The following is a 21,168-nucleotide window of genomic DNA, read 5'->3' as shown; positions in this document are numbered from 1 at the left end:
CTTGACATGGATTGGCCCATGCTTTAGTCCTAGCTCTCTATACCTCCAAATCTATCGGCATCCAAAGGTAAAAAGAGTAAGAAGAAAGGGTGATGATTTTCTTTCCTTTCTTTTGTTGAGCCTGCATGCTTCTTTGGGCATATGTGCCTTTTTTTAGCATTGGGTTTGAGCCTACGTGCTCTGTTCTTTTTTTTGGGCGTTTGTGCCTGTCTACTTTTGTTTTCAAGCCTTTGTGCTCCTTCAGGCAGTTGTGCCGTGTTTGAGCCTGCAGGCTCTTGTGTTTGGATCTTTGTGTCTCTGTTGTCCTTGTTGTGTTCTATGGCCTTTAGGCCGATCATGTTACTCTGTAACCTTTTTCTTTTTCAATTAATATACTTACAAAAAAAAAAAAAAAAAAAATACCTACAATACAAACAGCATAATTACTATAAAATAAGAATCAACACCACTGGTCCACTGCTGATTTCTCAAATCCATTAGCACTGTAAAACCTCAAATTACTAAATTGAATATTTAAATCTAAAGGAATTCTATAGTTCAACTACTAGATGATCAGATGGTGTCCCTGCAAAATTTAGATATCGTATGTGCAGTGCATAAATTAATTATTATATATATAGGCTTAAAAATTCATCTAGTAAAGATTTTTAGATCCATTTGTCTACTCGTTTTCATTAAGCAAACTTTACAAATGCTTCTGTCTGGTTTCCAAGTACTTAAAACTTAATGTTCCATCATTTTCCGTTAAACAAACAGTAAATAAACTACAAATTAGTAAAAATATTCTTTTGTGTCGTCATTATTACATCTAGTATGGAAATACAAAAATTATAAACAAGAATAATGGGGGAAAGAAAAAAACCAGTGAGTGATTGGGTCGGTAGGCATCGGCCACACTTTCTAATTTTTACGCCAAGTAGAATCTTTCCGCTGGCAATTGATGGTGGGTGGGTTTCGAATAAGAGCATTTTTCATGAGGGAACTGGACTGGAGAGTTGGTTGAAGCACTAGCTAGCATTGGAAAAGTACATAAAATGAATAAATGAAAGTAAAATCTGGTATTTTCTGTCAACCTTGTAATGAAAAGATACTGGATTTAGTGGAATTTCGAGTGGTAGCCGACTACGACCATCACATTCACTGCTGCGACACAGACACCAGTGGCTCTCAATGTTTTCCCACTGGAAGAAGTTTAAATCTAACTTGGTAGTGGGAGATACTGTATTCACTATATTAATTAAGCTACTCATTAGTTTTAAATAATATATATAATTAATTAACCAACAATGGGTTGGTGGGTGGTAAAGGTTTGGGACCAATGGGTTTGCTCTCTCTGTAATCTCAGATTCGAATCACAAGAATAATCAGTAACCCGACTTGCCTCAAACTAGGACCAACCTAGGCTGGCTTAAGGGTGGGCCAGGTTCAACCCAACCTGGATATCCCCCGCGCGGACAGCTAGGTTTTCATAGGCCAACCCAGTGATCCGACGGGTCATTTTTTTTTTTTTAAATAACCCGTCCAACCCGCCAGGTTGACCCACAGGTTGGACAAAAAAAAATTAAAATATTAAATATTTTTTTTGCAAAAACCCATTTTACTTTTCAAATATAGCCATTTTATAACAGTTGAAATGGTCTTTTTGGTCATTTTCATTTCCCATTTTTCTCTATAAATAAAGCCTAAACTTCTTATATTTCCTCACATCCCAAATTCTCTCATTCTCTTATTTTCTCTATAAAAATCTCTCAATCTCTTTGTTGTCAATTTGCTCTCATTTTAATTTTTATTAGTTTTTGCAATTTTTAATTCATATTTCCAAATTCCAATTCTCTTTCTTTAATTCTTTTATATACATTTTTTTTTTTTAAAATAGAATAGATAGATATTTTTATCTCACCATCAATTTCGATGATGAAGAAAATTATCCTACTCCCCATGAATTTACTAACATAAATGCAGTAAATTCAAACAGTCTCGCTTTCTCATTCTCAAAATCTAATGCACCTTATAATATTTCCCCCTTTCCTCCCCATGCTGCTATAGCTCTCGGTGGTTTTAGAGGTTGTTCTTGTAATCGTCATTCTCATCCAACTCCATTTGAAGTAGAATCGAGTTCATCAATTGCAATTGAAATCGATGACAAGCACACATCAACTGTTTGAGTGCATTTCAAACAGTTTTACAAGACAGAAAATGAAATTCAAGTGAAATAAGTAAGATACAAGTATTGTGGAAATATTTATAAAGCTGATACAGGTAATGTTACTAGTACTTTAAAAAGGCATGCTAGTAAACATATAAATCATCATGAAAATAGAGAAACCAATCAAATTCAAATAACTAGTATGGGTAATACTTGACGTTATAATTCTGATGTATATAAGGAATAATTAGCTTTATATATTGCTGTAACTGATCAACCTATTAATATGGCTGAAGATAAATATTTTGAAAGATTTATTAAAAATTCATTTTTTCTAGAATTTAAAACTTATTCTAAAACTTCGACTAGAAATAATTTAATAAAATTGTTTGAAAAAATGAAATTAGAATGAAAAAATAAAATACATAGTTATCATGTTAGTGTGGCTCTAACTGCCGATATTTGGAGTGGTAGAATTAAACAAGATTATATTTGTGTAACTAGTCATCATTTTGATAATGAATATAAATTAAATAAATTTTATTGTGATTTAGATTAATGAATGTAAATCATAGTGGTCAAAAAAATTATAATAAAATTGTTCAAATTTTAAAAGATTATAATATTGTTCACAAAGTGACAAGTTTAACTTTAGATAATGAAAGTGTTAATAGTTGAACTATAGATTTTTTTACAATAAATTTTATTTTTTATGAAAATTTGAAGTTTTTTTACCAACATTGTGCATGCCACATTATTAATTTAATTGCAAAAAGTGATATGAAAAGAATTAGAAATAATTGATAGAATTATGGATTATTTAGCTTAGATTACTAGTAGTAATAAAAGAAATATTGATTTTTAAAATGTTTGTAAAAATTAAATTTGTCTCCCATAACTTTTGCATTAGACATGTCTATTAGATAGAATAATACTTATTTAATGCTTGATTCATGTTTACCTTATCATTGTTTTAAAAATCGGACCGGACCGACCGGTTGGACTAGTACAATCGGGAACCGGCTATGACTCCGGTCCGGTTTACTATATAACCGGTAATATATTTAAAACCGCTTTGGACTGATAACAAACCGGCGGAATAGTGTTAAACCGCCGGTCCGACCGAACCGGGGCTTAAACCGGTCCACTAATTAAAACATAAAATAACCCTAAAACAATCGGATTCCCAAATTGCATCTTTATTTCATTCTGAATTTCGTTTCAATCAAGCTTCATCCTTCACTGATTTCGCTCCAAATTGCATCTTCTTCAACTTCAAACAAAGATCAAAGTGAAGAAACTCTAAAGTCTAAAGTCTAAAGAAGATCTAAATTGATTCTTCTTCATTTTCTTCAACTTCAATGGCAAGCGAAACTTGGACAAAACCTGTACTTCTTTGTCTTCTTCACTGATTTTGCAGGTTTATTCTCTTTTCCTTCAACTAAAATGCTTTTTTACTTTGCTCTTTATCCTGAAGTTCGTCTTCTTCTGCATTTAGTTAGCATTTTTAGCTGTTTCATTTGTTGTTCTTTACAAATATTTGATTACAGAATATGGATTACAGAAGCAACTGAAAAGATTTTGCAAATATCTAAATATCTGAAGTTACAACTTACAAGGTCAGATGAATTTCGAGGATACGAATTAGATATTTAGATTGTTGGGTCTGGTGAGTGGTGGCTTATTTGTGTGAATATTGCCCTTTTATTGTTTGTTATATTGTTTGTGTGTATGTGCTTATGTTGTTTTTGGGCATAAAGTATTCAAAGAGTTAAACTTTATTTTGCAAATGTTGTTCATTCTTGATTATACTGCAAATGATTTTGTTATTAATCATTATGTGACTTTTTTTTTTGGTTATTTAATTTGTAATCAGAGGAAAACAGTGTGACATTGGGGCTGTTTTTTAATTTGCGGCACAACTCTATTCCTCACTGGAAATAGACAATGACGACGACATTCCTTGCTGGAAATCGACAACAGCACAACTCCATTTCAGAAAGTGTAAGTTTTTCATGAGTCATGACCCCTTCAATTTTTGCAGATCTAGTAGTTTCCTGTTGTCAATGAGGAAAATCTAGGTTGAGAAACATCTGTAGCGTTGTTCTTCAAAGGAGTAGCTCAAGGAGTAGCTCAATAGCGAATAACCCAAATTAATTTACAAATTTGTTATGAAATTGATTGTTGAAATCTAGGTTTTAAGATATTCAATGTGCTTGTGTCTAATCAAGCTATTATTTCATTTATTTTTTACTCATTTAATCTTTGATTGATACTAGAATATTTTGCCCGTGAAAAGAATTTTCTACAATATTAAAGAGAGCTACATGAATGTACGTGTATACCAAAGAGCTCTTGAAACTGTGTTGTAAAAATTGTATGAAAGTGTGTTGTAAAACTTGTATTAAGTTATATTCAATATTCATACGCATTTTGCAGATGATAGCGATGATTATGGTGATGATGACTCTAATGATGATGATGAATTTTGATGCTAGTGTATGAAGCTCAATCAACATAGAGATGGATCAAAGAAAAAACACTTACACTAAAAGTTTTATTATTAATTATTATGTATTTTGTCATTTAATATATAATGGATAAACACATCATGTTTGGATTTGGACTTTGGATTGTTATTAAATTATGTTAGGATTGTTATTTGAAAGTTGTTAAAAAATGGAAATCTGAAATTCTTAGAAAAACAGGATTCTTTTTTAATGTTGATGTCAGCATGATGATGTCACCAGTTGGACCGATTGACCCGTGACCCAGGCAGCAGAGCGGATTGCCCTCCAATCCGGGTTTTAAAACAGTGATGTAAACATTAAAGCATTTCAAGAACAACATTACCCTAATTAAGTAATTATTACATTAAAGTAATAATATAAATACAAACCCCTTACAAAATAGTATGAAATTATTGCGATATTGTTACATTATCTTATCAGACTAATTTTACTCCATTAGTTTGAAATGCGAACTAATTCACAACTATGTATTTAATCAAACCAGCTAAGCTATTGAGAATGATCTGCTTATTAAATGATCACAGTTACTGAATACTACATTATTAAGGGTTAAAAAAAGGCAGCAATGAGGCAAAAACAATTACAGACTAAACCATTCTTGCAGTATGCAGAAGTAATAAACAAAAGAAGGCGTAATGTATTATAAATTGACATTATCGCTGAAATCAACAACGGGTTTAAAACACCTATGAAGTTGTTCAGGCAATCATCAAGCTTATTACTCAGTAGAGAAACATACCTGTAATAACTTCCAATCCCAGAAGTTAAATACCGATGAATGCAACAACTATTTGTCCAAATTACAACTTATTGCTGTCTTTCATTTATCTGTTTTTCTTATTTTGGGAAGAGGGTGGACAGTGGATCAATATACACGAGCTTTAGGTGGGAAGGTCTCAATCTCATCATCTAATGTATTCATGTGAACAGGTCTGTAATCTAGTCGGACCTTCTCATCCTCCCAATATCTGCCAATCATATTTGCATAACAACATTACTACAATTGAATTCAACAAAAAATGGTAGGACTAAAATGATTAATTAAAATGTATTTCTTTTAACCAGCACAAGGCAGTAAGCGATTAAATTCGGTAGCCTAGAACCAATACAATAATACCACCCAAATCTGACTGAACTTCTCAAGATTACTGCCTAAAGCTCTAGAACATTTATTTTAATTATCCTATCATACGGATAAATACTCTTGACCTTTTTTTCCCAAAACCACCCAGTTTCAGAATGAATACACTTGGACAAATACCTTAATAATTAGAAAAAATGAACTTCGACCTCCTGTTTGAAACAAAAGGTCCTTAACCACCCCAATCAAAGCTTGAGGTTTCAACAATTTTAATCATACCATGACAATGACAACATATACATTATTCTGATCAGCTTTTGCCTCTTAAAAGCAAAGTAGAGGATAGTAACTTACCCCAAGGTGTGTTTCATCCAGTTCACATCATCTCTTGTCTGCACAGCCACAGCAGCTAATTTCATTATACAGAAAAACAATTGACACTCTACAATGTCAGCCAAAAAGAAACTAACTGACCGTAAAATCTTCACGTGCATGAGCTCCTCTGCTCTCTTTCCTGGCTTCAGCAGAATGCATGGTGATACATGCATTTATCAAAAGGTTCTCCAATTCTATAGTCTCTATTAAGTCAGAGTTCCTAGCAAACAAAAGATTTTAGAATTAAGACCATGATGCAAATAAGTTACACTAAATAATTTAACCATCAATATTCTCATGCACAAAAAATGTCACCATATCAAACTACGATCTGTCAACTTAACATCATGAAAACTCTCCCATGCTTTGTCAATCAATTGACAGCCTGCAGAAGCAACACAGAAATAAAAAGAATTAAACAGTGTTTGTAAGGGATGGTTAAAGGGTTATGACACAAGTAGTAGGTTCAACCCATAAGCAATTTTGCATAGGCAACAATAAGTAGACTCAATCAAGCGAGGGAGGTCTAGTCTTCAAATTCATTTAACAAAGTTGGAATGTTTAATCCCACAATAATCTGGGTAAAAGAGTTATTAAGAGAGAGGAAATGTGTAGTGTACAAAAGTCTAAGGGAGAATAACAATTATTCATCAAAGATACCTTCTTCTAATGTATCCTGTGTACGGAACACAGCAGCATTATTCTGCATTACTCGTTGCATATTCAACCGAATTTTCGAAGTTGGTATTGAGCCATTTGAATTTCTAATTTTGTCTAGCCAGGCAATGGTCTTCTGGCCTGCGTCATTCTCCAATGGCTTTTGTTTATCCCCTGCACAAAAATGGGAAAAATATCTCTAATTGGTCATACAAACATCATCAATAATTATCTGCCACTGCTAGAATTAAACTTGCCTGGTCTCTGGATCTCTGCAACTCTATTTGCACAAGCTCGACCAAAAACAACAATGTCAAGAAGAGAATTTGCACCAAGCCGATTGGCACCATGAACTGATGCACAGGCAGCCTCACCAGCAGCCATTAGTCCCGGAATTACGGCATCTGGGTCATTTCCTTTGATAGTAACTACCTGCAATACAAACAGCAGAGTTATTTTAAAATAAAAATCAACACTGTAAAACCTCAAATTACTAAATATTAGAAATTGAATCTTTAAATCTAACGGTAACTACAATATTAGCCTCTGCCATAAAAAATTAATAGGATTATAACCATACAAATTGGAAACTTTAATTGAGAGAAATAAACCAATATATGCTATTTTTTCTTTCCAATTATACCTCCCCATGGTGATTAGTTGGAATTCCACCCATATTATAATGCACAGTCGGTAAGACTGGAATGGGCTCCTTTGTAACATCAACTCCAGCAAAGATAGCAGCAGTTTCAGAGATGCCAGGAAGCCTCTCCTTGAGTACATCTGGGGGTAAGTGATTCAAGTGGAGATAGATATGATCCTTCAAAGGTCCTGTTGTATATTAAAACCAAATTTATTAAATAATACACAATGAAGATGTGAAAATCAGATAATGGGGAAACTAGTTACCCCACAAAATTTAAAAAAGTCATAGTTTTAACCATAATTCTAAATGAGGCATATATGTTAACAGCAAAAATTGAGCTATTTCTTGCATCACAGATACACAATTATTGACAGAATTGATTGAAGGAGATAAGACTAGGAATCGCTTGAACTTTTACAGTTCAGGAAAATATAAGATGATATGACCAAAATTCATAGACTGATTCTATGGTTATTATCAATGATTTATGCTCATTTGATCACAAATCTATTATTCAACTGCTGAAAGCCTGCAATTTCCCATAAACAGATGAGCACAGAACATTATCATTTTTGCCTGGAAGATTAAAATAATATTTGATTATAGAAGGGCCTCATACCTACGCCACGACCTTCTCGGATTTCCATGGTCATGGATCTAGAAACAACATCTCTTGATGCAAGATCCTTGGCTGTAGGGGCATACCGTTCCATAAACCGTTCACCTTCGCTGTTTCTTAGAATACCACCTTCACCTCGAGATCCTACAACAGATAAATCAGAGATGAACTTCTGCCAACTTCAACTGAACAAGAGTATTCAAATCTAAAAAATCAGAAACAGAAATATATGTAACCTAAAACCAAGATAGCATCTTCATATGAACTAGATGCACTAACCTTCAGTAATGAGGCAGCCAGCCCCATAAATGCCAGTAGGGTGAAATTGTACGAATTCCAAATCCTGAAGAAAAAAATATATTCTAGATAAATATAATGGCAAGAAACAAGTCTAAAGAGCTCACTTCAAGATCAGGAAGCAGCAAAACAAACCTGGAGTGGAACCCCAGCACGTGCAACCATGGCATTGCCATCTCCTGTGCAAGTATGGGCAGAGGTTGCAGAAAAATAGGTTCTACCATAGCCCTGAAAGGAAATACAAATGAATGCTATAGAAAATATTGCTAATTTGAAGTCACATAAGCTTTGCTCACAAGTATAGTACCCCTGTGGCCAAAATTGTTGAAGCAGAACGGAACCGATGTAGTGTTCCATCCTCCATATTTAATGCAATTACTCCTTGGCAGGTACCTGCACAACACATATCAATGGTAAGCAACAATTGATTAGTTATGCTTCCGCTTTCTGGTTTAGGTAAGTGTCCATTATTAGCCCCTACAAACCAACAACAAGAAGAAAGGATTTAATGATGCAAACTTAATTTACTATGCTACTAACTTACCATCACTACTCATCAAAAGATCCAAAGCAAAATATTCCACAAAGAATTGTGTATTATGTTTCATAGCCTGACCATAAAGAGTGTGCAATAAGGCATGACCAGTTCTGTCAGCAGCACATGCACAACGGTACGCCTGTCCACCTGTCATGATAACAATAATGAGATATCCAAGTTAGAAAGCTATCCATGAATATAATCTGAGTTGATTATTGACATTCCAACTTCAAATTTGCCCATCTGACCTTTTCCAAAGTCAAGACTTTGACCACCAAATGCACGCTGGTATATTTTTCCATCTTCTGTTCGAGAAAATGGTAAACCATAATTCTCAAGCTCAATCACAGCTTTTGGTGCCTCCCTACACATATACTGAATGGCATCCTGATCACCTGTTCAAAGCCAATTCCCTTGCATGTTAATACCCATACAAGCCAAAATTTATTAAAAGTAGTATTTGAACTGTAATGCACCAGATGCACTCCAATACTAGAAGAAGAGCAAGTATCTATGTGTACATCAAGTCCTTAGCCCTTCGCAGAATCTATATTGCTTCCTCCACTTAACAATTTTATATTTATAATTCAACAGCAAACCACCATGAAGGTACAGTACCACAAAAATATCCATCTACTCTCTTTACCAAGGAGCTAATAAAATGGATAAAGCACAGACAAAAACATAAAAAAACCCAGTAAAGAAACGATCTTGCATTGTTTGAATGTTGAAACTTCCCTGTCACCTAGCAAATGCACAGAAAAGACGTTTCAAGTTTATATAGTTGACATACCTAACCAATCACTGCCCTTGACTGTGTCGTACATGTGCCACCTCCAGTCATCTTCACTCATGTTTCCCAATGCAGCATTTATACCACCCTGTATAAAGTTAACTATCTAATTTAGGAAAAACAAGCTAGTGACATGAAGATGAGATCATAATGTTACATTGATAAAACTCTTTACGCAATTATTACAAAAGATGAAAGTTATGCAGCATATCTGAATCCTTCAACCAAGTATCCAGGAAGAAAACCAAAAGAACAAATTATATGACATTTGGGAAGAACAATGAGAACAATCACTTGATGAATTTCAAAACAACAATAAGTGTGTCATCACGTTTAATTGCTGCAGATATTACCCTTCCAAAATATACAACTAAACAAATTTCGATTGGAATAATGAATTCTTGAAGATGCAAGTCGACGTCCACATATAATCTGATCACTTGTAAATCGCATAACGAGATAAATGTAGAAAACTTTCATATATGATGACAAACTTTGGAAAATCAAATAAATTAATAAAATCAACACGCAAGTCTAAAGCAATATCAGTTGCATTGCAAAAACTTAAATGAATCTGCCATACCTGAGCTGCAACAGTGTGAGAACGAGTTGGGAACAGCTTGGTAATACAAGCAGTGTTGAAACCATGCTCTGAGAGTCCTATGGCTGCTCTCAGCCCAGCACCACCAGCTCCTATAACAACAGCATCATATGTATGATCCACTATGGTGTATTCTCCACTCTGTCCGCATAAAAAAAGGTAACCAATCACAACACGTTAATAAAACTAAACATTTACAAATAAATAAACCGAGATAATGATTGGAAAGAAAATGAAAATAATATAATCAATTAGAATCCGTGAAAATAACATCCAGTAATTATAAATAAAATTAGGAGGAAATATATAAATTGAAACAGAAAAAAAAAGCGATAAATCAATGGAAAACCCTAAGGTGAAAAAGAAAACGGGAGAGAGAAGCATACAGAATGAGAGGAGAAGAATCTGGAAATGTGAGATCTAACAGAGTCATTCAAGATCGGCCGTTTCGAATGAGAAGGAAAGCGAAGGCCACGAGAAACGCAGCGCCACATCTCTTCTCTGTCTTTTGTTTTCTTACAGGCAAGTTCGGAATAGTTGATAGATCGCAGAGACAGAGACTAGTATGGGAGCAGGCGAAGTGGGAGGCTGGTTAAAAAGAAAGGAGGAATGGTATTTTTCATTACCCTTGATATTCGCAGGTAACTACTGAAATGCCATCCTTATTGAGTTAAAGAAGGTTTTAAAACGATTAAAGTAGGATAATGTAATATTATTCTATTTGTAATTACTCATTAACCTAGTAAATGATTCGTCTAAGGATAAAGTGTTAAATGAATGACATCATCATCATCTATAACAAGTATTTTTGCTCAATAAATAAAATACAATAAAATGATAACATTCTTTTCTATAAAATATAATATTCTCATTTCTTTTTTACAAAATAATTCTCAGATTCTAAAACATGCAATAAAATTTACGAGGAAAGTAATAGAATATAAAACTATTTTAGACAAAATCAGGGAGGGTCAAGTGGTAATTGATTGGTCAAAAGTGAAACTCCCTTGATAATCAAAATTGTTAAGTTAGGTTGGTTTTAAAGATCGAAGTGATTCCACGTGGCATGGAATAAAATGCTGGGTGGTGGTGCTCTTTGGGCCACGACGGATTTGGAGACTCGGGCTACGTGGCCTAAAGCCCATCACGGACAACCAAAATCAGTTAGTCCCGTGTACGTTTTTTGCGTAATGAGATTCGGAAACACGTTAGGTGTTAACAAACATGTTATATTAATTTTTTTTTTTTTAACGGTGGGAAATATTTGGATCAATTTATGTATACTTCAATTAATCTTCGAGATCCTGAAATCACCAACTAGATAAAAACTCCAATAGCTACTATCATTAGTAATCGAGGAGAAACTCAAACTCAAAATTTTTTAAGTAATATACTAAAGAATCTCCATCGAACTATTCGATCATTCATAGATAATTTTATATTAATTTGTTGCTAAAAATGATTTGTGTTTAGCATTTCCCACCTTCTCCAATAATTGACAAGTAACAGTTTATAATGCAAGGAAACACATCACAATTGATTAATAAATTGTATGTAAGTGAAAACATGTCTATTTGGTTGAGATTATGTCCCTAGTAAAGCATTTTTCACAAATAAAACACTTAGCTGATATTATTTGTTTTGAACTCAATTCACATAGGTTTAGTTTTAGGTTTCATCAAAAATATTTTATTAAAATATGTCAACTTAATTTAGAAGATCTAAAAATTATAAACTATACTGAAACCCAATTTGTTAGAAATATGAGATTTGACATATTTATTCAAATAATTAGTCTATGCGACATTAACTCGCTAGTTTGTTGCATGAATAATGTGGTCTCCGTTATTCTATACACTCTTATTGACATTTAAAATATTTGGTTGATGATTCAAAAATGTTTTATGAAAAAACCTATTGCTGTTAAAAAATCACAAGATCCTGGAGTTCTGAAAAAGGTAATGGAAAAGTTTACTGACTGTTCCATGGGTCCCCTCAATACGGGCCTCAATATAAAATGGACTTCGGTTTTGGTACGTCATATGTTGGGCTTACGGAGCTCTGGCTTGGGCTGAAAATTGGTTTAACCAAAAATGTACAGGTAGTCTTAACCGAAAAAAGAGATTGAAACATGTAATAGGAACCCAGGGGGTTGGTCTATGGGCCAAGTAAAGAGGTTTGCTTTTTTTTTTGAGTTTATAGATTTAAATCTTAAGGTCACCTATCACAATAACATTAAGATTTATATGATTTTTTAGACTTGTAACGTATTCAATAAACCTTAAAGATTTATTAAGATACGCATAAACTAGTTGTGACACTCTTTTTATCCCCCAAAAAAAAAAAACGCATAATAGGAGCACTAGTTCGGTAATTCATATGTTGGGCTTAGGGAACTTTGGCTTGGGCTGAAAATTGGTTTAACCAAAAAATGTACAGGCAGTCTTGACCAGAAAAGAGATTGAAATCGGATAATAGGAGCACTAGTTTGGGTAACATTCATTTATATTACGCTAAACTTAAAGAGGGTTAGGGGTAGGTACGTAACGTAGCTCTGACCACCTAAACCTAATCAGGCCCAAATTCAAATTGGCCTTCATAATCAGATTTGCGATATTGTTTTGTGAAGGATATCCATAAATGGTGAGCTGCCAAAATGCTGGAATTTGCCAGTTTGCTCCTTTTGTCGGCTGCCTAAACAGACAAATGGCCATTTCAAGGCAGATAGGATGGCAGGATTCAACCTCCATATCTAAAATCACATTGAAAAAAAAAAAAAAACGAAAAAGGACCTACTGATGACTATTTTTATTTCGTTCAGTAGCTCTCAACAGTACTTGTTTCGTTAAATAAGAGCCCACATCACATTGAATCCACAACGTGTTGCTCCCAACATCACATGGAAAGAGATGATCGTAAAACCTTTATCACATATATTTCACAAATCTTCTATTCCCCTTAAAAAGTAATTAACTTTTACCCTTTCTTCTCGTATCTTTTTGTTGCAGTACTTGTATCGAATATATATATTTGATAGATACGTCAACAGAATCACATGAATCATTGAGAAAGAAGTACTAAACAAAAAAGAAAACTGGAAAGCGAAAGGAAACCTAACATGAAGGTGATGGTTAGCTCAGTGAGGAGTCTCAAATTAATTAGGTATAATGGTCTCTTTTTAAGTTATCCACGACTTTGGTTGTTGGCCTCACCGTTAACTCCATTAATTGGTAGTTGAAATAAAAAAAAAATAACGCATTCATCTCAATGTCGTGTTTACCTTGCAGTCAACTTTGCAAGAGACAGGTACAGCCATACATACAGATACAGTCATATCATATACAAAAACACACTTTGTTTTAGGCTTGGTGGTTAGAACCATAGGTATGAATCAATATATTATATCATTTTATTTAATTCTATCTTATTAGATCCGACCCAATACTTATATCTAATTTTAACTGAGTTGATGGTCAATTATTACAAAGCAGAGACTATGTACAGCAATTAAATCTACCAACCAGACCAATCAAATCCCTTTTATAATAAAAGTTAACAACTTTTTTCTCACCCAAATAATAGTTTAATAATACTTTCTCAACCACGTATTTTTAAAATATTATTTTATTATCCAAGTTCATATTTCGACAATGAACAAAGAATAAACTCGGTCTAGACTATTAAGACTTTTAAATAAGGGAGACCGATGACTCATTTGGTGGTGAAATATTGAATTTTAATGATTGGAATAGATTAGAAATTAATTTAGAAGGGACGGCTGCGTAAACCCTAATCATTCGATTAGTAGAGTCGACGGGAGTAGGGTTTAAGGGATTTTGATGAGTGATGATCAGAGAAGAAAATGATGGTGGTATAAAGTCACAATGATGCAAAAATCAGAAACAAAATATAAATTTGGATAATAAAATGGTATTTTGAAAGTTTAAGAGTAAAAAAATATCATTAAACGACTGAAAAAATAGTTTACTCGTTATAATAAATATAAATATTCAATTCATTCATTAAAATCATAGAAACCAAGCTCAAATGCATAGTTATAATTCAAATAAAATAAGATTTTGCACGGTTTCCACATCGCAAAATGTACAATTAATTTTCATTTGACACTATCAATAATGCAAGGCCTCGACAAAGTTGTTGTATCAGTATTATAAATGGCTGACAAATCCATTGTAAGAATCGATGCGGTCAAAAATATGGCAGACATTCCTATTAATTGTTAATTGAGGAGTAAAGAAGCTTGTCTCAGTACTATTTACAATGCTAAATAATTGTTATTAAATTAAACCTTCCACTAGACTTTGTAGTTTGAAACTTTGAATATTAATAATTGATGTTTCCAAAATGACGGCTAGATTGATTAATGGGACAAATATTATATTTTCTTGAATGATTAAAGAAGTTATAGCATGTGTTGGGATTCCATATATAATAGTAAGAGGATTGGTGAACCAAATTTTTTTTGTCCATTTTCAGGTAAAATTTATTTTTCAGGTAGATTTCTTAGGTACGATAGGTTTACTATATAAGAGAGGTTGTTCTGTCTGTTGTCTCTAAATACAATGATGGGTTAATGAAGCAAATTAAGAGTACATGAACAAGAGTATAACTTTTTTTTTTTTTTTTTTGCTACCTAGATAATGGTTTAATAACATTTTTTCATCCACAGACTTCTAAAATATCATTTTATTATCTAAATTTATAGTATGTTTCCGATTATGGTATTGTTACGACCTCACATCATCACTATTATCTTCCTCGATCATCATTCATCAAAACCCCAAAAATCTTACTCTCGTCGACCTCACCAATCGCTAGCAATCGAGCAATTAGGATTTGTGTAGCCGTCTCTCTCAAGTTAAATTCCGATCAAGCTCAATCACCAGAACTCAACTTTCAACCATAAAAAAACTCATCGGTCTCCCCTCTTCATAAATCCCCAACAGTCTGAATCAAATTTGTTATTTGTTCACTATTAAAATATAAATTTAGATAATAAAATAATATTTTAAAAATAAGTAAAAACAGGTCATTAAGTCATTATTTGGATGAAAAAAAGTCATTAACTCTACGAACAACCAAGTCATAAAATAAGAAGGTTATACTTCAGGATGAGGCAGTTGTGGTAGAGGACAAATAGTTATGAGTAGATGGTCCCTTAAATAATGGAAGATATGGATTGGTTGGCACGTAGCATAAACAAAATTGCTGAGAAAATTTTTGCAAAGGGAGAGAAACGGGACAGACGACAAAACAGCCTTTTCTTTGTCGTTAAATTCTTGCATCTCCACACCCCTGGATCCAGAAAGCATCACTTTCCCAGAAAGTTACAGGAGGGTTTAACGGTATCCCTAATCAAGTAATGTTCACAGCCTCTTAATAAGCCAGCGCAATCAGTCCCCACACAGACCATTCAGATAATCCAGGATAACGAAATATCATCCACGTAAATATTCATCCACCTTTGATTTCACACATTTCTTAATTAAGTATATTATTTTATGATTAGGAAAATTCTCCATTTTTCACTTACATATATGTGTATTGGTTTTTTCGATAAATGAAAACTTTATCCAATCACTGTCATCATTCCATATTTCCAACACCTTGTATCACGTTTTACAGAAGCTATATTCGATGTCACATGTGACTTTGTAATTATTAAGGGCAATGACACTAATTAGATTATGCTATATTAATTTTTTATTTTTTTTTATTTTTGGTATTCAGAGTATTCGAACCAATTTGCGCATACCTTAACTAGTCATCCAGAGCTCTGAAATTAACAATCAGATAAACATTCAATGACTACCCCTTATTGGTAGTTTTAAGGATTCGAACTCAAGATTTTTTGAGTAATACATCTAAGAGTCTCAAACGAACCGCTAAACTACTTAGAGGTAGCTTTATATTAAATTTATTAACTCTAAAACTAATCTTGTTTTTGGACTCAATGATTTTACTGAAAATACAAATATTTAAGTTAAATTAAAAATAATTGAACAAGAAAAATACAAAACATATACGGTAATAATACACCATGTAAATGAATAATTTAGTACCTAGTCCCAACATGGCAGGACCAGAGTAAGATTATACAATTTACAACATGGGGGTTGAGGAAAATGTGGTCCTAACGATGTCTATTTGTTCAATTTTTTTTGTCTTCCCTTGATTGATGTGAGCTATATAATAAGATCGACCTACATTAACAAGTTGGAAAATCCGAGATACTCAAGATCTTCACGTGAAAACGATAGATTTCTGGCAGATCCTGTATATGTATATAACATGAAAGGTTGAGAGAGAGAGAGAGAGAGAGAGAGAGAGGTCTCTTTTTTGAAATTAATTCATGCATGCATGAGCATGAGCATGAGCATGAATTAATTATAACAAAGGCTGGTGCTTAACTCTGATGGGTAAGCCTTTTGGAAAGTCCACAAAAGGGAAAGCAAATGCTTGATCCGGTTCAGCTAATTCCCAATGGTAATTCAGAACCAAATGGTGGATAAAAACAGCCATTTCCAGTTTTGCTAGTTCTGATCCAGCGCAGAGCCGAGGTCCTCCACCAAATGGCATGAAATAATTGTTTGTTGCCCCGCTACTTCCACTGTTTTGCTGCACCGCCATAACAAAAAATTATACCCTTTTATAAGACATGTATAATATCTTGTTTCATGGTCAGTTTCCAAGCAATTGTCACTGTCTGACTTATATAGTTTGCCGTTTAATTTTTTAACCGTAGTGTAAGTTTTAACAAGATTTTGTTTGGACCAGTTTTGTAATTAATCCAATGAGAAAAGTACAGATGCACGTGCATGTGAGAACTGTAAGAAACCCCACACTCACATGGCCTTTAATTATCTCAATACCCCCACACCTCCCCACGCGCACGACAGAGGTTTTTTTTGTGGGTCCTACTTACTTCCGTACAGTATGCAACATCTGTCCTCCGATCATAACACCAACTTCTGATGGGCATGGGAGAACCGTCCGATTATCGTTCTATGTTAAATTTCTTGCGTTTTCCTGATGCGACGAGACAAACGGCCTAGATGGAACATCACCTCCCAAACACTAGCATATAAAATCTTCAACTATAGTCTATAATATATGATAATTTTACTCGCCTTCTATAAAATTCAATATGAATCGACTTAAGGTAGGGACAGTTATCTACTGTTATGATCATTTTTTTGACAACTATATAATGAATTGAAATAAATAATTAAACGTAAAGTATAAACTGAAGAAAGGATCTTATGATTATTATTGCTACTATGATATGTTTCTTTTTTTAAGTTCGTATAATATAAATTTCATGGATATTTGTTTATAAGTTTTCCAACTATTACAAACTTTTAAAAAAACCATATCAATAAGATTTTTATAACGTGCTTTATTGCGTGAAAGAGGCATTTTTTACACGTTCTAATAAATCCAATTGCAGGGAGTGTACTGTGTAGTTTGAAAATGAAAAAGTAAAGAGTTAAAAACTGACTAACCTGCTGCTGCCATCTCCATGGATTGAAGTGTTGGGGGTGGTCAAAATGAGAAGAATCCAAGTGCACTGCTGCTAATACTGGAAGTACTTTCCACCCACTCGGAATGTCATAACCTATAATATAATATTTAATTAATTTAACACACAATTTTACCTTCAAACCGACGCCTGATTAATTATATATATGTCTTTACCTTTGTACCGTACGTCTTTCAGAGCCTTTCTGTGGAGAAATCTTACAACATTTCCAAGTCTAAGTGTCTCACTCACAACCTTTACAAAGAGGATAAAAATTCACTCTTTATTTCATTTATATCTACATAATAATATTTAATTAATTAAATTAATACAACTTACACATTGGGTGAATTCCATTTTCTTGTAGTCTTCCCAGTTCAACTCCTTCTCTCCTGATTGCTTCTTGGCTCTGGCAATCTGAAGGTGTTCTTCCTGTGAAGAAAACAAACAAGTATTAATTATACATATATGTATATATATGATCAAAAAAATTAATCAAGTATACATGTAATCTGTTATGCTGAATTACCTGTAACTGTTTAACAGCTGCAGGGGAACCTTGCAAGAAGTAGATAGATAAAGTTATTGCAACTGATGAAGTTTCATGGCCGGCAAAGAGCAAACTTAGTACCAAGTCAAGAATTTGCTCTGTTGAAAGATTCGAATGCTTCAAAACCCACCCTAGAAGATCATCTTGCTCCATGTCGTCTTGTCCATCCTCCATTTTTTGGATTCTCTCTTTCATTTTTTCCTCAATAAATTTCAGGATGGTTGATCGAGACTGCCAAACAGAACAGCCAAAGTAACCAAACAAGATGAAACTATTTACTAAATAGGTAATTAATGAGGTTCCGGGATCAATTAATTCATTATGTACAGTAGTGATGAATTACCTGTAAGGCCTTTCTGTATGCACATCCAGGCAAATTTAAAGGTGCCGATACAACTCCTTTCATGAAAGTAACATATTCTCTTTTTAACCGCTCAGTCTCAGGTTTGCCAGGGTCCATGCTCATAATATGTTTCGCCATCAAATTGAAAGTGAACTGCAATACCCATCTTCTTAAAAGTTATTAAGCTAATTTTAAAAAATACTTCATGAATTCAAATTCGAACTTTGGAAAAGTAGTTAACCTTCTTGGCTTCATCTTGAGCAGAAAGTACAGAATTATCCTTCCATGCATTCAAAACAAGAAAGGTATGGTTCTCCACTTCTCTCAATAGATGAGTCCTTAACCTGGCGTGGCTCAAGAAGTTGAGAGATATAATTCTCATGTCTCTATGCATGTCTCCAACGAGAACCAACATAGACCATTTTCCGAGAATTCCACCTATGCTTCTTGGATAGCTGCATTCAAACAATTTCCCTTCGTTTTGAAATATGAATCTATTCAGCCCGGCATCTGCAGAGACTATCGTCGGCTCGCCAAACAAACTTGACTTGTAGATTTTTCCATACCTGCGGCATATCATTGAAAATAAAACAGTAAGTTAATGCCATGATTGGATTGAACTCTCTGTAGTTGTAGCTGAATCAAAAAATTTTAATTTACCTTGCTATGTGATGTTCCATGAATTCGCCTACTGATATAGCAGAGTAAGGCTTCAAATAACCAATGGTTTCTCCAATAAAAGGCCACCCCATGTTGCCCGGTGGAAGATTAAATCTGGTTTTCTTTCTATTGATTAGAATGAAGATAATAAGAAGAGCTAAAATTGATGATAAAAGTAAGAGAATATGGTCTGAGTCAGACATGGAGAATGGCTGACTCTCAGTCTCTCTCTCCATAATCTGTTTAGATGTTTTGTGATAACACGAAATTAGATTTCTACTTTTCTCAACTTCTTCATGTACTGAAAAGGAAGTTCCTTTTCGGAGTTTATGAAAGATGGTTCTGATGAAACCAAATTTAATATATATAAATAAATAAAAACATTTTGAAACCAATGGACTTTCCTTCGTATTTATACTAATAAAAATACCTTCTTTAGCTGTCTCTAACCAAAAACAACGTAAAGTTTAACTAAACTGGTTTTTGCAAATAAAGCTTCAATTTTCTCATTAAATTAATTATACGAATATCACGCCCCCTGTTAAATCTGACAAAAAGACATTAAACCAAACTTAATAAGACATAATGGTGAAACTAATTAATTTTATTACGATGAAGAAGTTATAATATAATAGAGGTGTACTTATAAAAATTTCATATTTTATAATTCATATTTTAGTAGTACAGTATTAGAATTTCAATTCATGTTTTAATAGTATTAGGATTTCAATTCAGCGTTTCAATTGCCTACTTTTTAAACGAATAGAAGATCGAGTCTTGGAACCAACAAAGATCAGTGTCCTTGATGAATTGTAAACATAGTTGATGCATTGTTAAATTGATGTGAAGTCAAAAACAATTGCCAATTGTTTTAAGCATTATAAAATTAGGATATCTGATGTCGATGAATTACAAATTATAAATAAAGTGGATGAAAAGAATCAAAGAGTCATTGTAGAATTGAGTGATCAGATTTGACAACTTCACTACACTAATCGAATGGATATTAATGTCTTCCTCAATAATTTAAATGAGCAACAAGTTATGTATGCTTTAACTGAAGAATAAATCATCGCTCCAATCACACAAGAAAATAAGTAAATAATCACGAGGGTGATAGTACGGAAATATAAAAAGTTTTGAGATAAAAAACTTTAAACATACTTATAAATATTTTGGCTTCAACAAGAAGTTGTGCATACCAACTAGTAATTTACCTACAAATTAAAAGATAATCACTGTAAGTAGTCAAAGTCAAACAGTGATAATTGCGGTAGCTTAAAAACAGCAATGGACCGACTCCAAGGGACGCTAACTGGACGGAAGCAGATGCAGAAGCAGAGCCCCACCCCCACGCTCATTCAACAGTCTTAACAGTGGGACTTCTCTTTCATATCCGTTATCCCTTTTCAGCACTCTTTTTCTTCCGTTTTAACGGATTATTATTTTTTATATATTTACTGACTTTTTCTTCATCACTGTCAAGTATGTGGCTGTAGTACCCTGTATCATTGCATCTTCTAAACATATATAGAAGCCCTGCCCAAAAAGTTTCTACATCATGTAGGGGTTTCATGGAGATAACATCATGATTCATAATATGAAATATTTAATTTACACACTCTAAAATATCATATTATTGAAGGTTTAACACCAACCATCACATTAATATAATATTTTAAATTTATTATAAGGTTTAATTTAAGCATTGAAAGTTGATGGTAATTAAACAAGTAAGAATATGATCCAAATCCAATCCAGCATGCCAGGACAGTTTTAGCACAAAAA

At 33.4% G+C, this 21,168-nt stretch overlaps 2 protein-coding genes across 2 annotated transcripts; both read right to left on the bottom strand.

Annotated features, from left to right (window-relative positions):
* Window positions 1-5,167: 5,167 nt before the first annotated feature.
* Window positions 5,168-10,778, bottom strand: LOC116113018 (succinate dehydrogenase [ubiquinone] flavoprotein subunit 1, mitochondrial). The gene is made up of 16 exons (XM_031399152.1): window positions 10,671-10,778; window positions 10,267-10,425; window positions 9,684-9,771; window positions 9,139-9,285; window positions 8,897-9,037; window positions 8,660-8,745; window positions 8,488-8,580; window positions 8,335-8,398; window positions 8,056-8,199; window positions 7,434-7,621; window positions 7,048-7,222; window positions 6,794-6,964; window positions 6,449-6,518; window positions 6,233-6,353; window positions 6,113-6,150; window positions 5,168-5,645 (listed from the first exon to the last, which is right to left on the bottom strand). The coding sequence occupies exons 1-16, from the start codon at window positions 10,776-10,778 to the stop codon at window positions 5,543-5,545; spliced, it is 1,896 nt and encodes a 631-aa protein (XP_031255012.1). The 3' UTR covers window positions 5,168-5,542.
* Window positions 10,779-16,624: 5,846 nt separating this feature from the next.
* On the bottom strand, window positions 16,625-19,831 carry LOC116113019 (cytochrome P450 90B1-like). The gene is made up of 8 exons (XM_031399153.1): window positions 19,381-19,831; window positions 18,962-19,286; window positions 18,721-18,873; window positions 18,357-18,608; window positions 18,167-18,259; window positions 18,004-18,082; window positions 17,811-17,923; window positions 16,625-16,923 (listed from the first exon to the last, which is right to left on the bottom strand). The coding sequence occupies exons 1-8, from the start codon at window positions 19,614-19,616 to the stop codon at window positions 16,693-16,695; spliced, it is 1,482 nt and encodes a 493-aa protein (XP_031255013.1). The 5' UTR covers window positions 19,617-19,831; the 3' UTR covers window positions 16,625-16,692.
* Between the last annotated feature and the right edge of the window lie 1,337 nt (window positions 19,832-21,168).

The sequence above is a fragment of the Pistacia vera genome, unplaced genomic scaffold (genome assembly GCF_008641045.1).
Source record: "Pistacia vera cultivar Batoury unplaced genomic scaffold, PisVer_v2 Contig673, whole genome shotgun sequence".
Taxonomy (NCBI): domain Eukaryota; kingdom Viridiplantae; phylum Streptophyta; class Magnoliopsida; order Sapindales; family Anacardiaceae; genus Pistacia; species Pistacia vera.
The sequence above is the reverse complement of the archived record's forward strand: the minus strand, read 5'-3'. Positions and strand labels throughout refer to the sequence as shown.

What these genes read in the sequence shown, in the direction of transcription:
- LOC116113019 (XM_031399153.1), bottom strand. Translation starts at nt 19,616, where the DNA reads ATGGAGAGAGAGACTGAGAGTCAGCCATTCTCCATGTCTGACTCAGAC. An exon ending in CAGCTGTTAAACAGTTACAG is followed by an intron (nt 18,260 to 18,356) that starts GTAATTCAGCAT and finishes TTTTCTTCACAG; the next exon opens with GAAGAACACCTTCAGATTGC. An exon ending in GAAAGACGTACGGTACAAAG is followed by an intron (nt 17,924 to 18,003) that starts GTAAAGACATAT and finishes ATTATATTATAG; the next exon opens with GTTATGACATTCCGAGTGGG.
- LOC116113018 (XM_031399152.1), bottom strand. Translation starts at nt 10,778, where the DNA reads ATGTGGCGCTGCGTTTCTCGTGGCCTTCGCTTTCCTTCTCATTCGAAA. An exon ending in ACAGGATACATTAGAAGAAG is followed by an intron (nt 6,519 to 6,793) that starts GTATCTTTGATG and finishes TTGCTTCTGCAG; the next exon opens with GCTGTCAATTGATTGACAAA. An exon ending in TGGATGAAACACACCTTGGG is followed by an intron (nt 5,646 to 6,112) that starts GTAAGTTACTAT and finishes TATGATTGGCAG; the next exon opens with ATATTGGGAGGATGAGAAGG.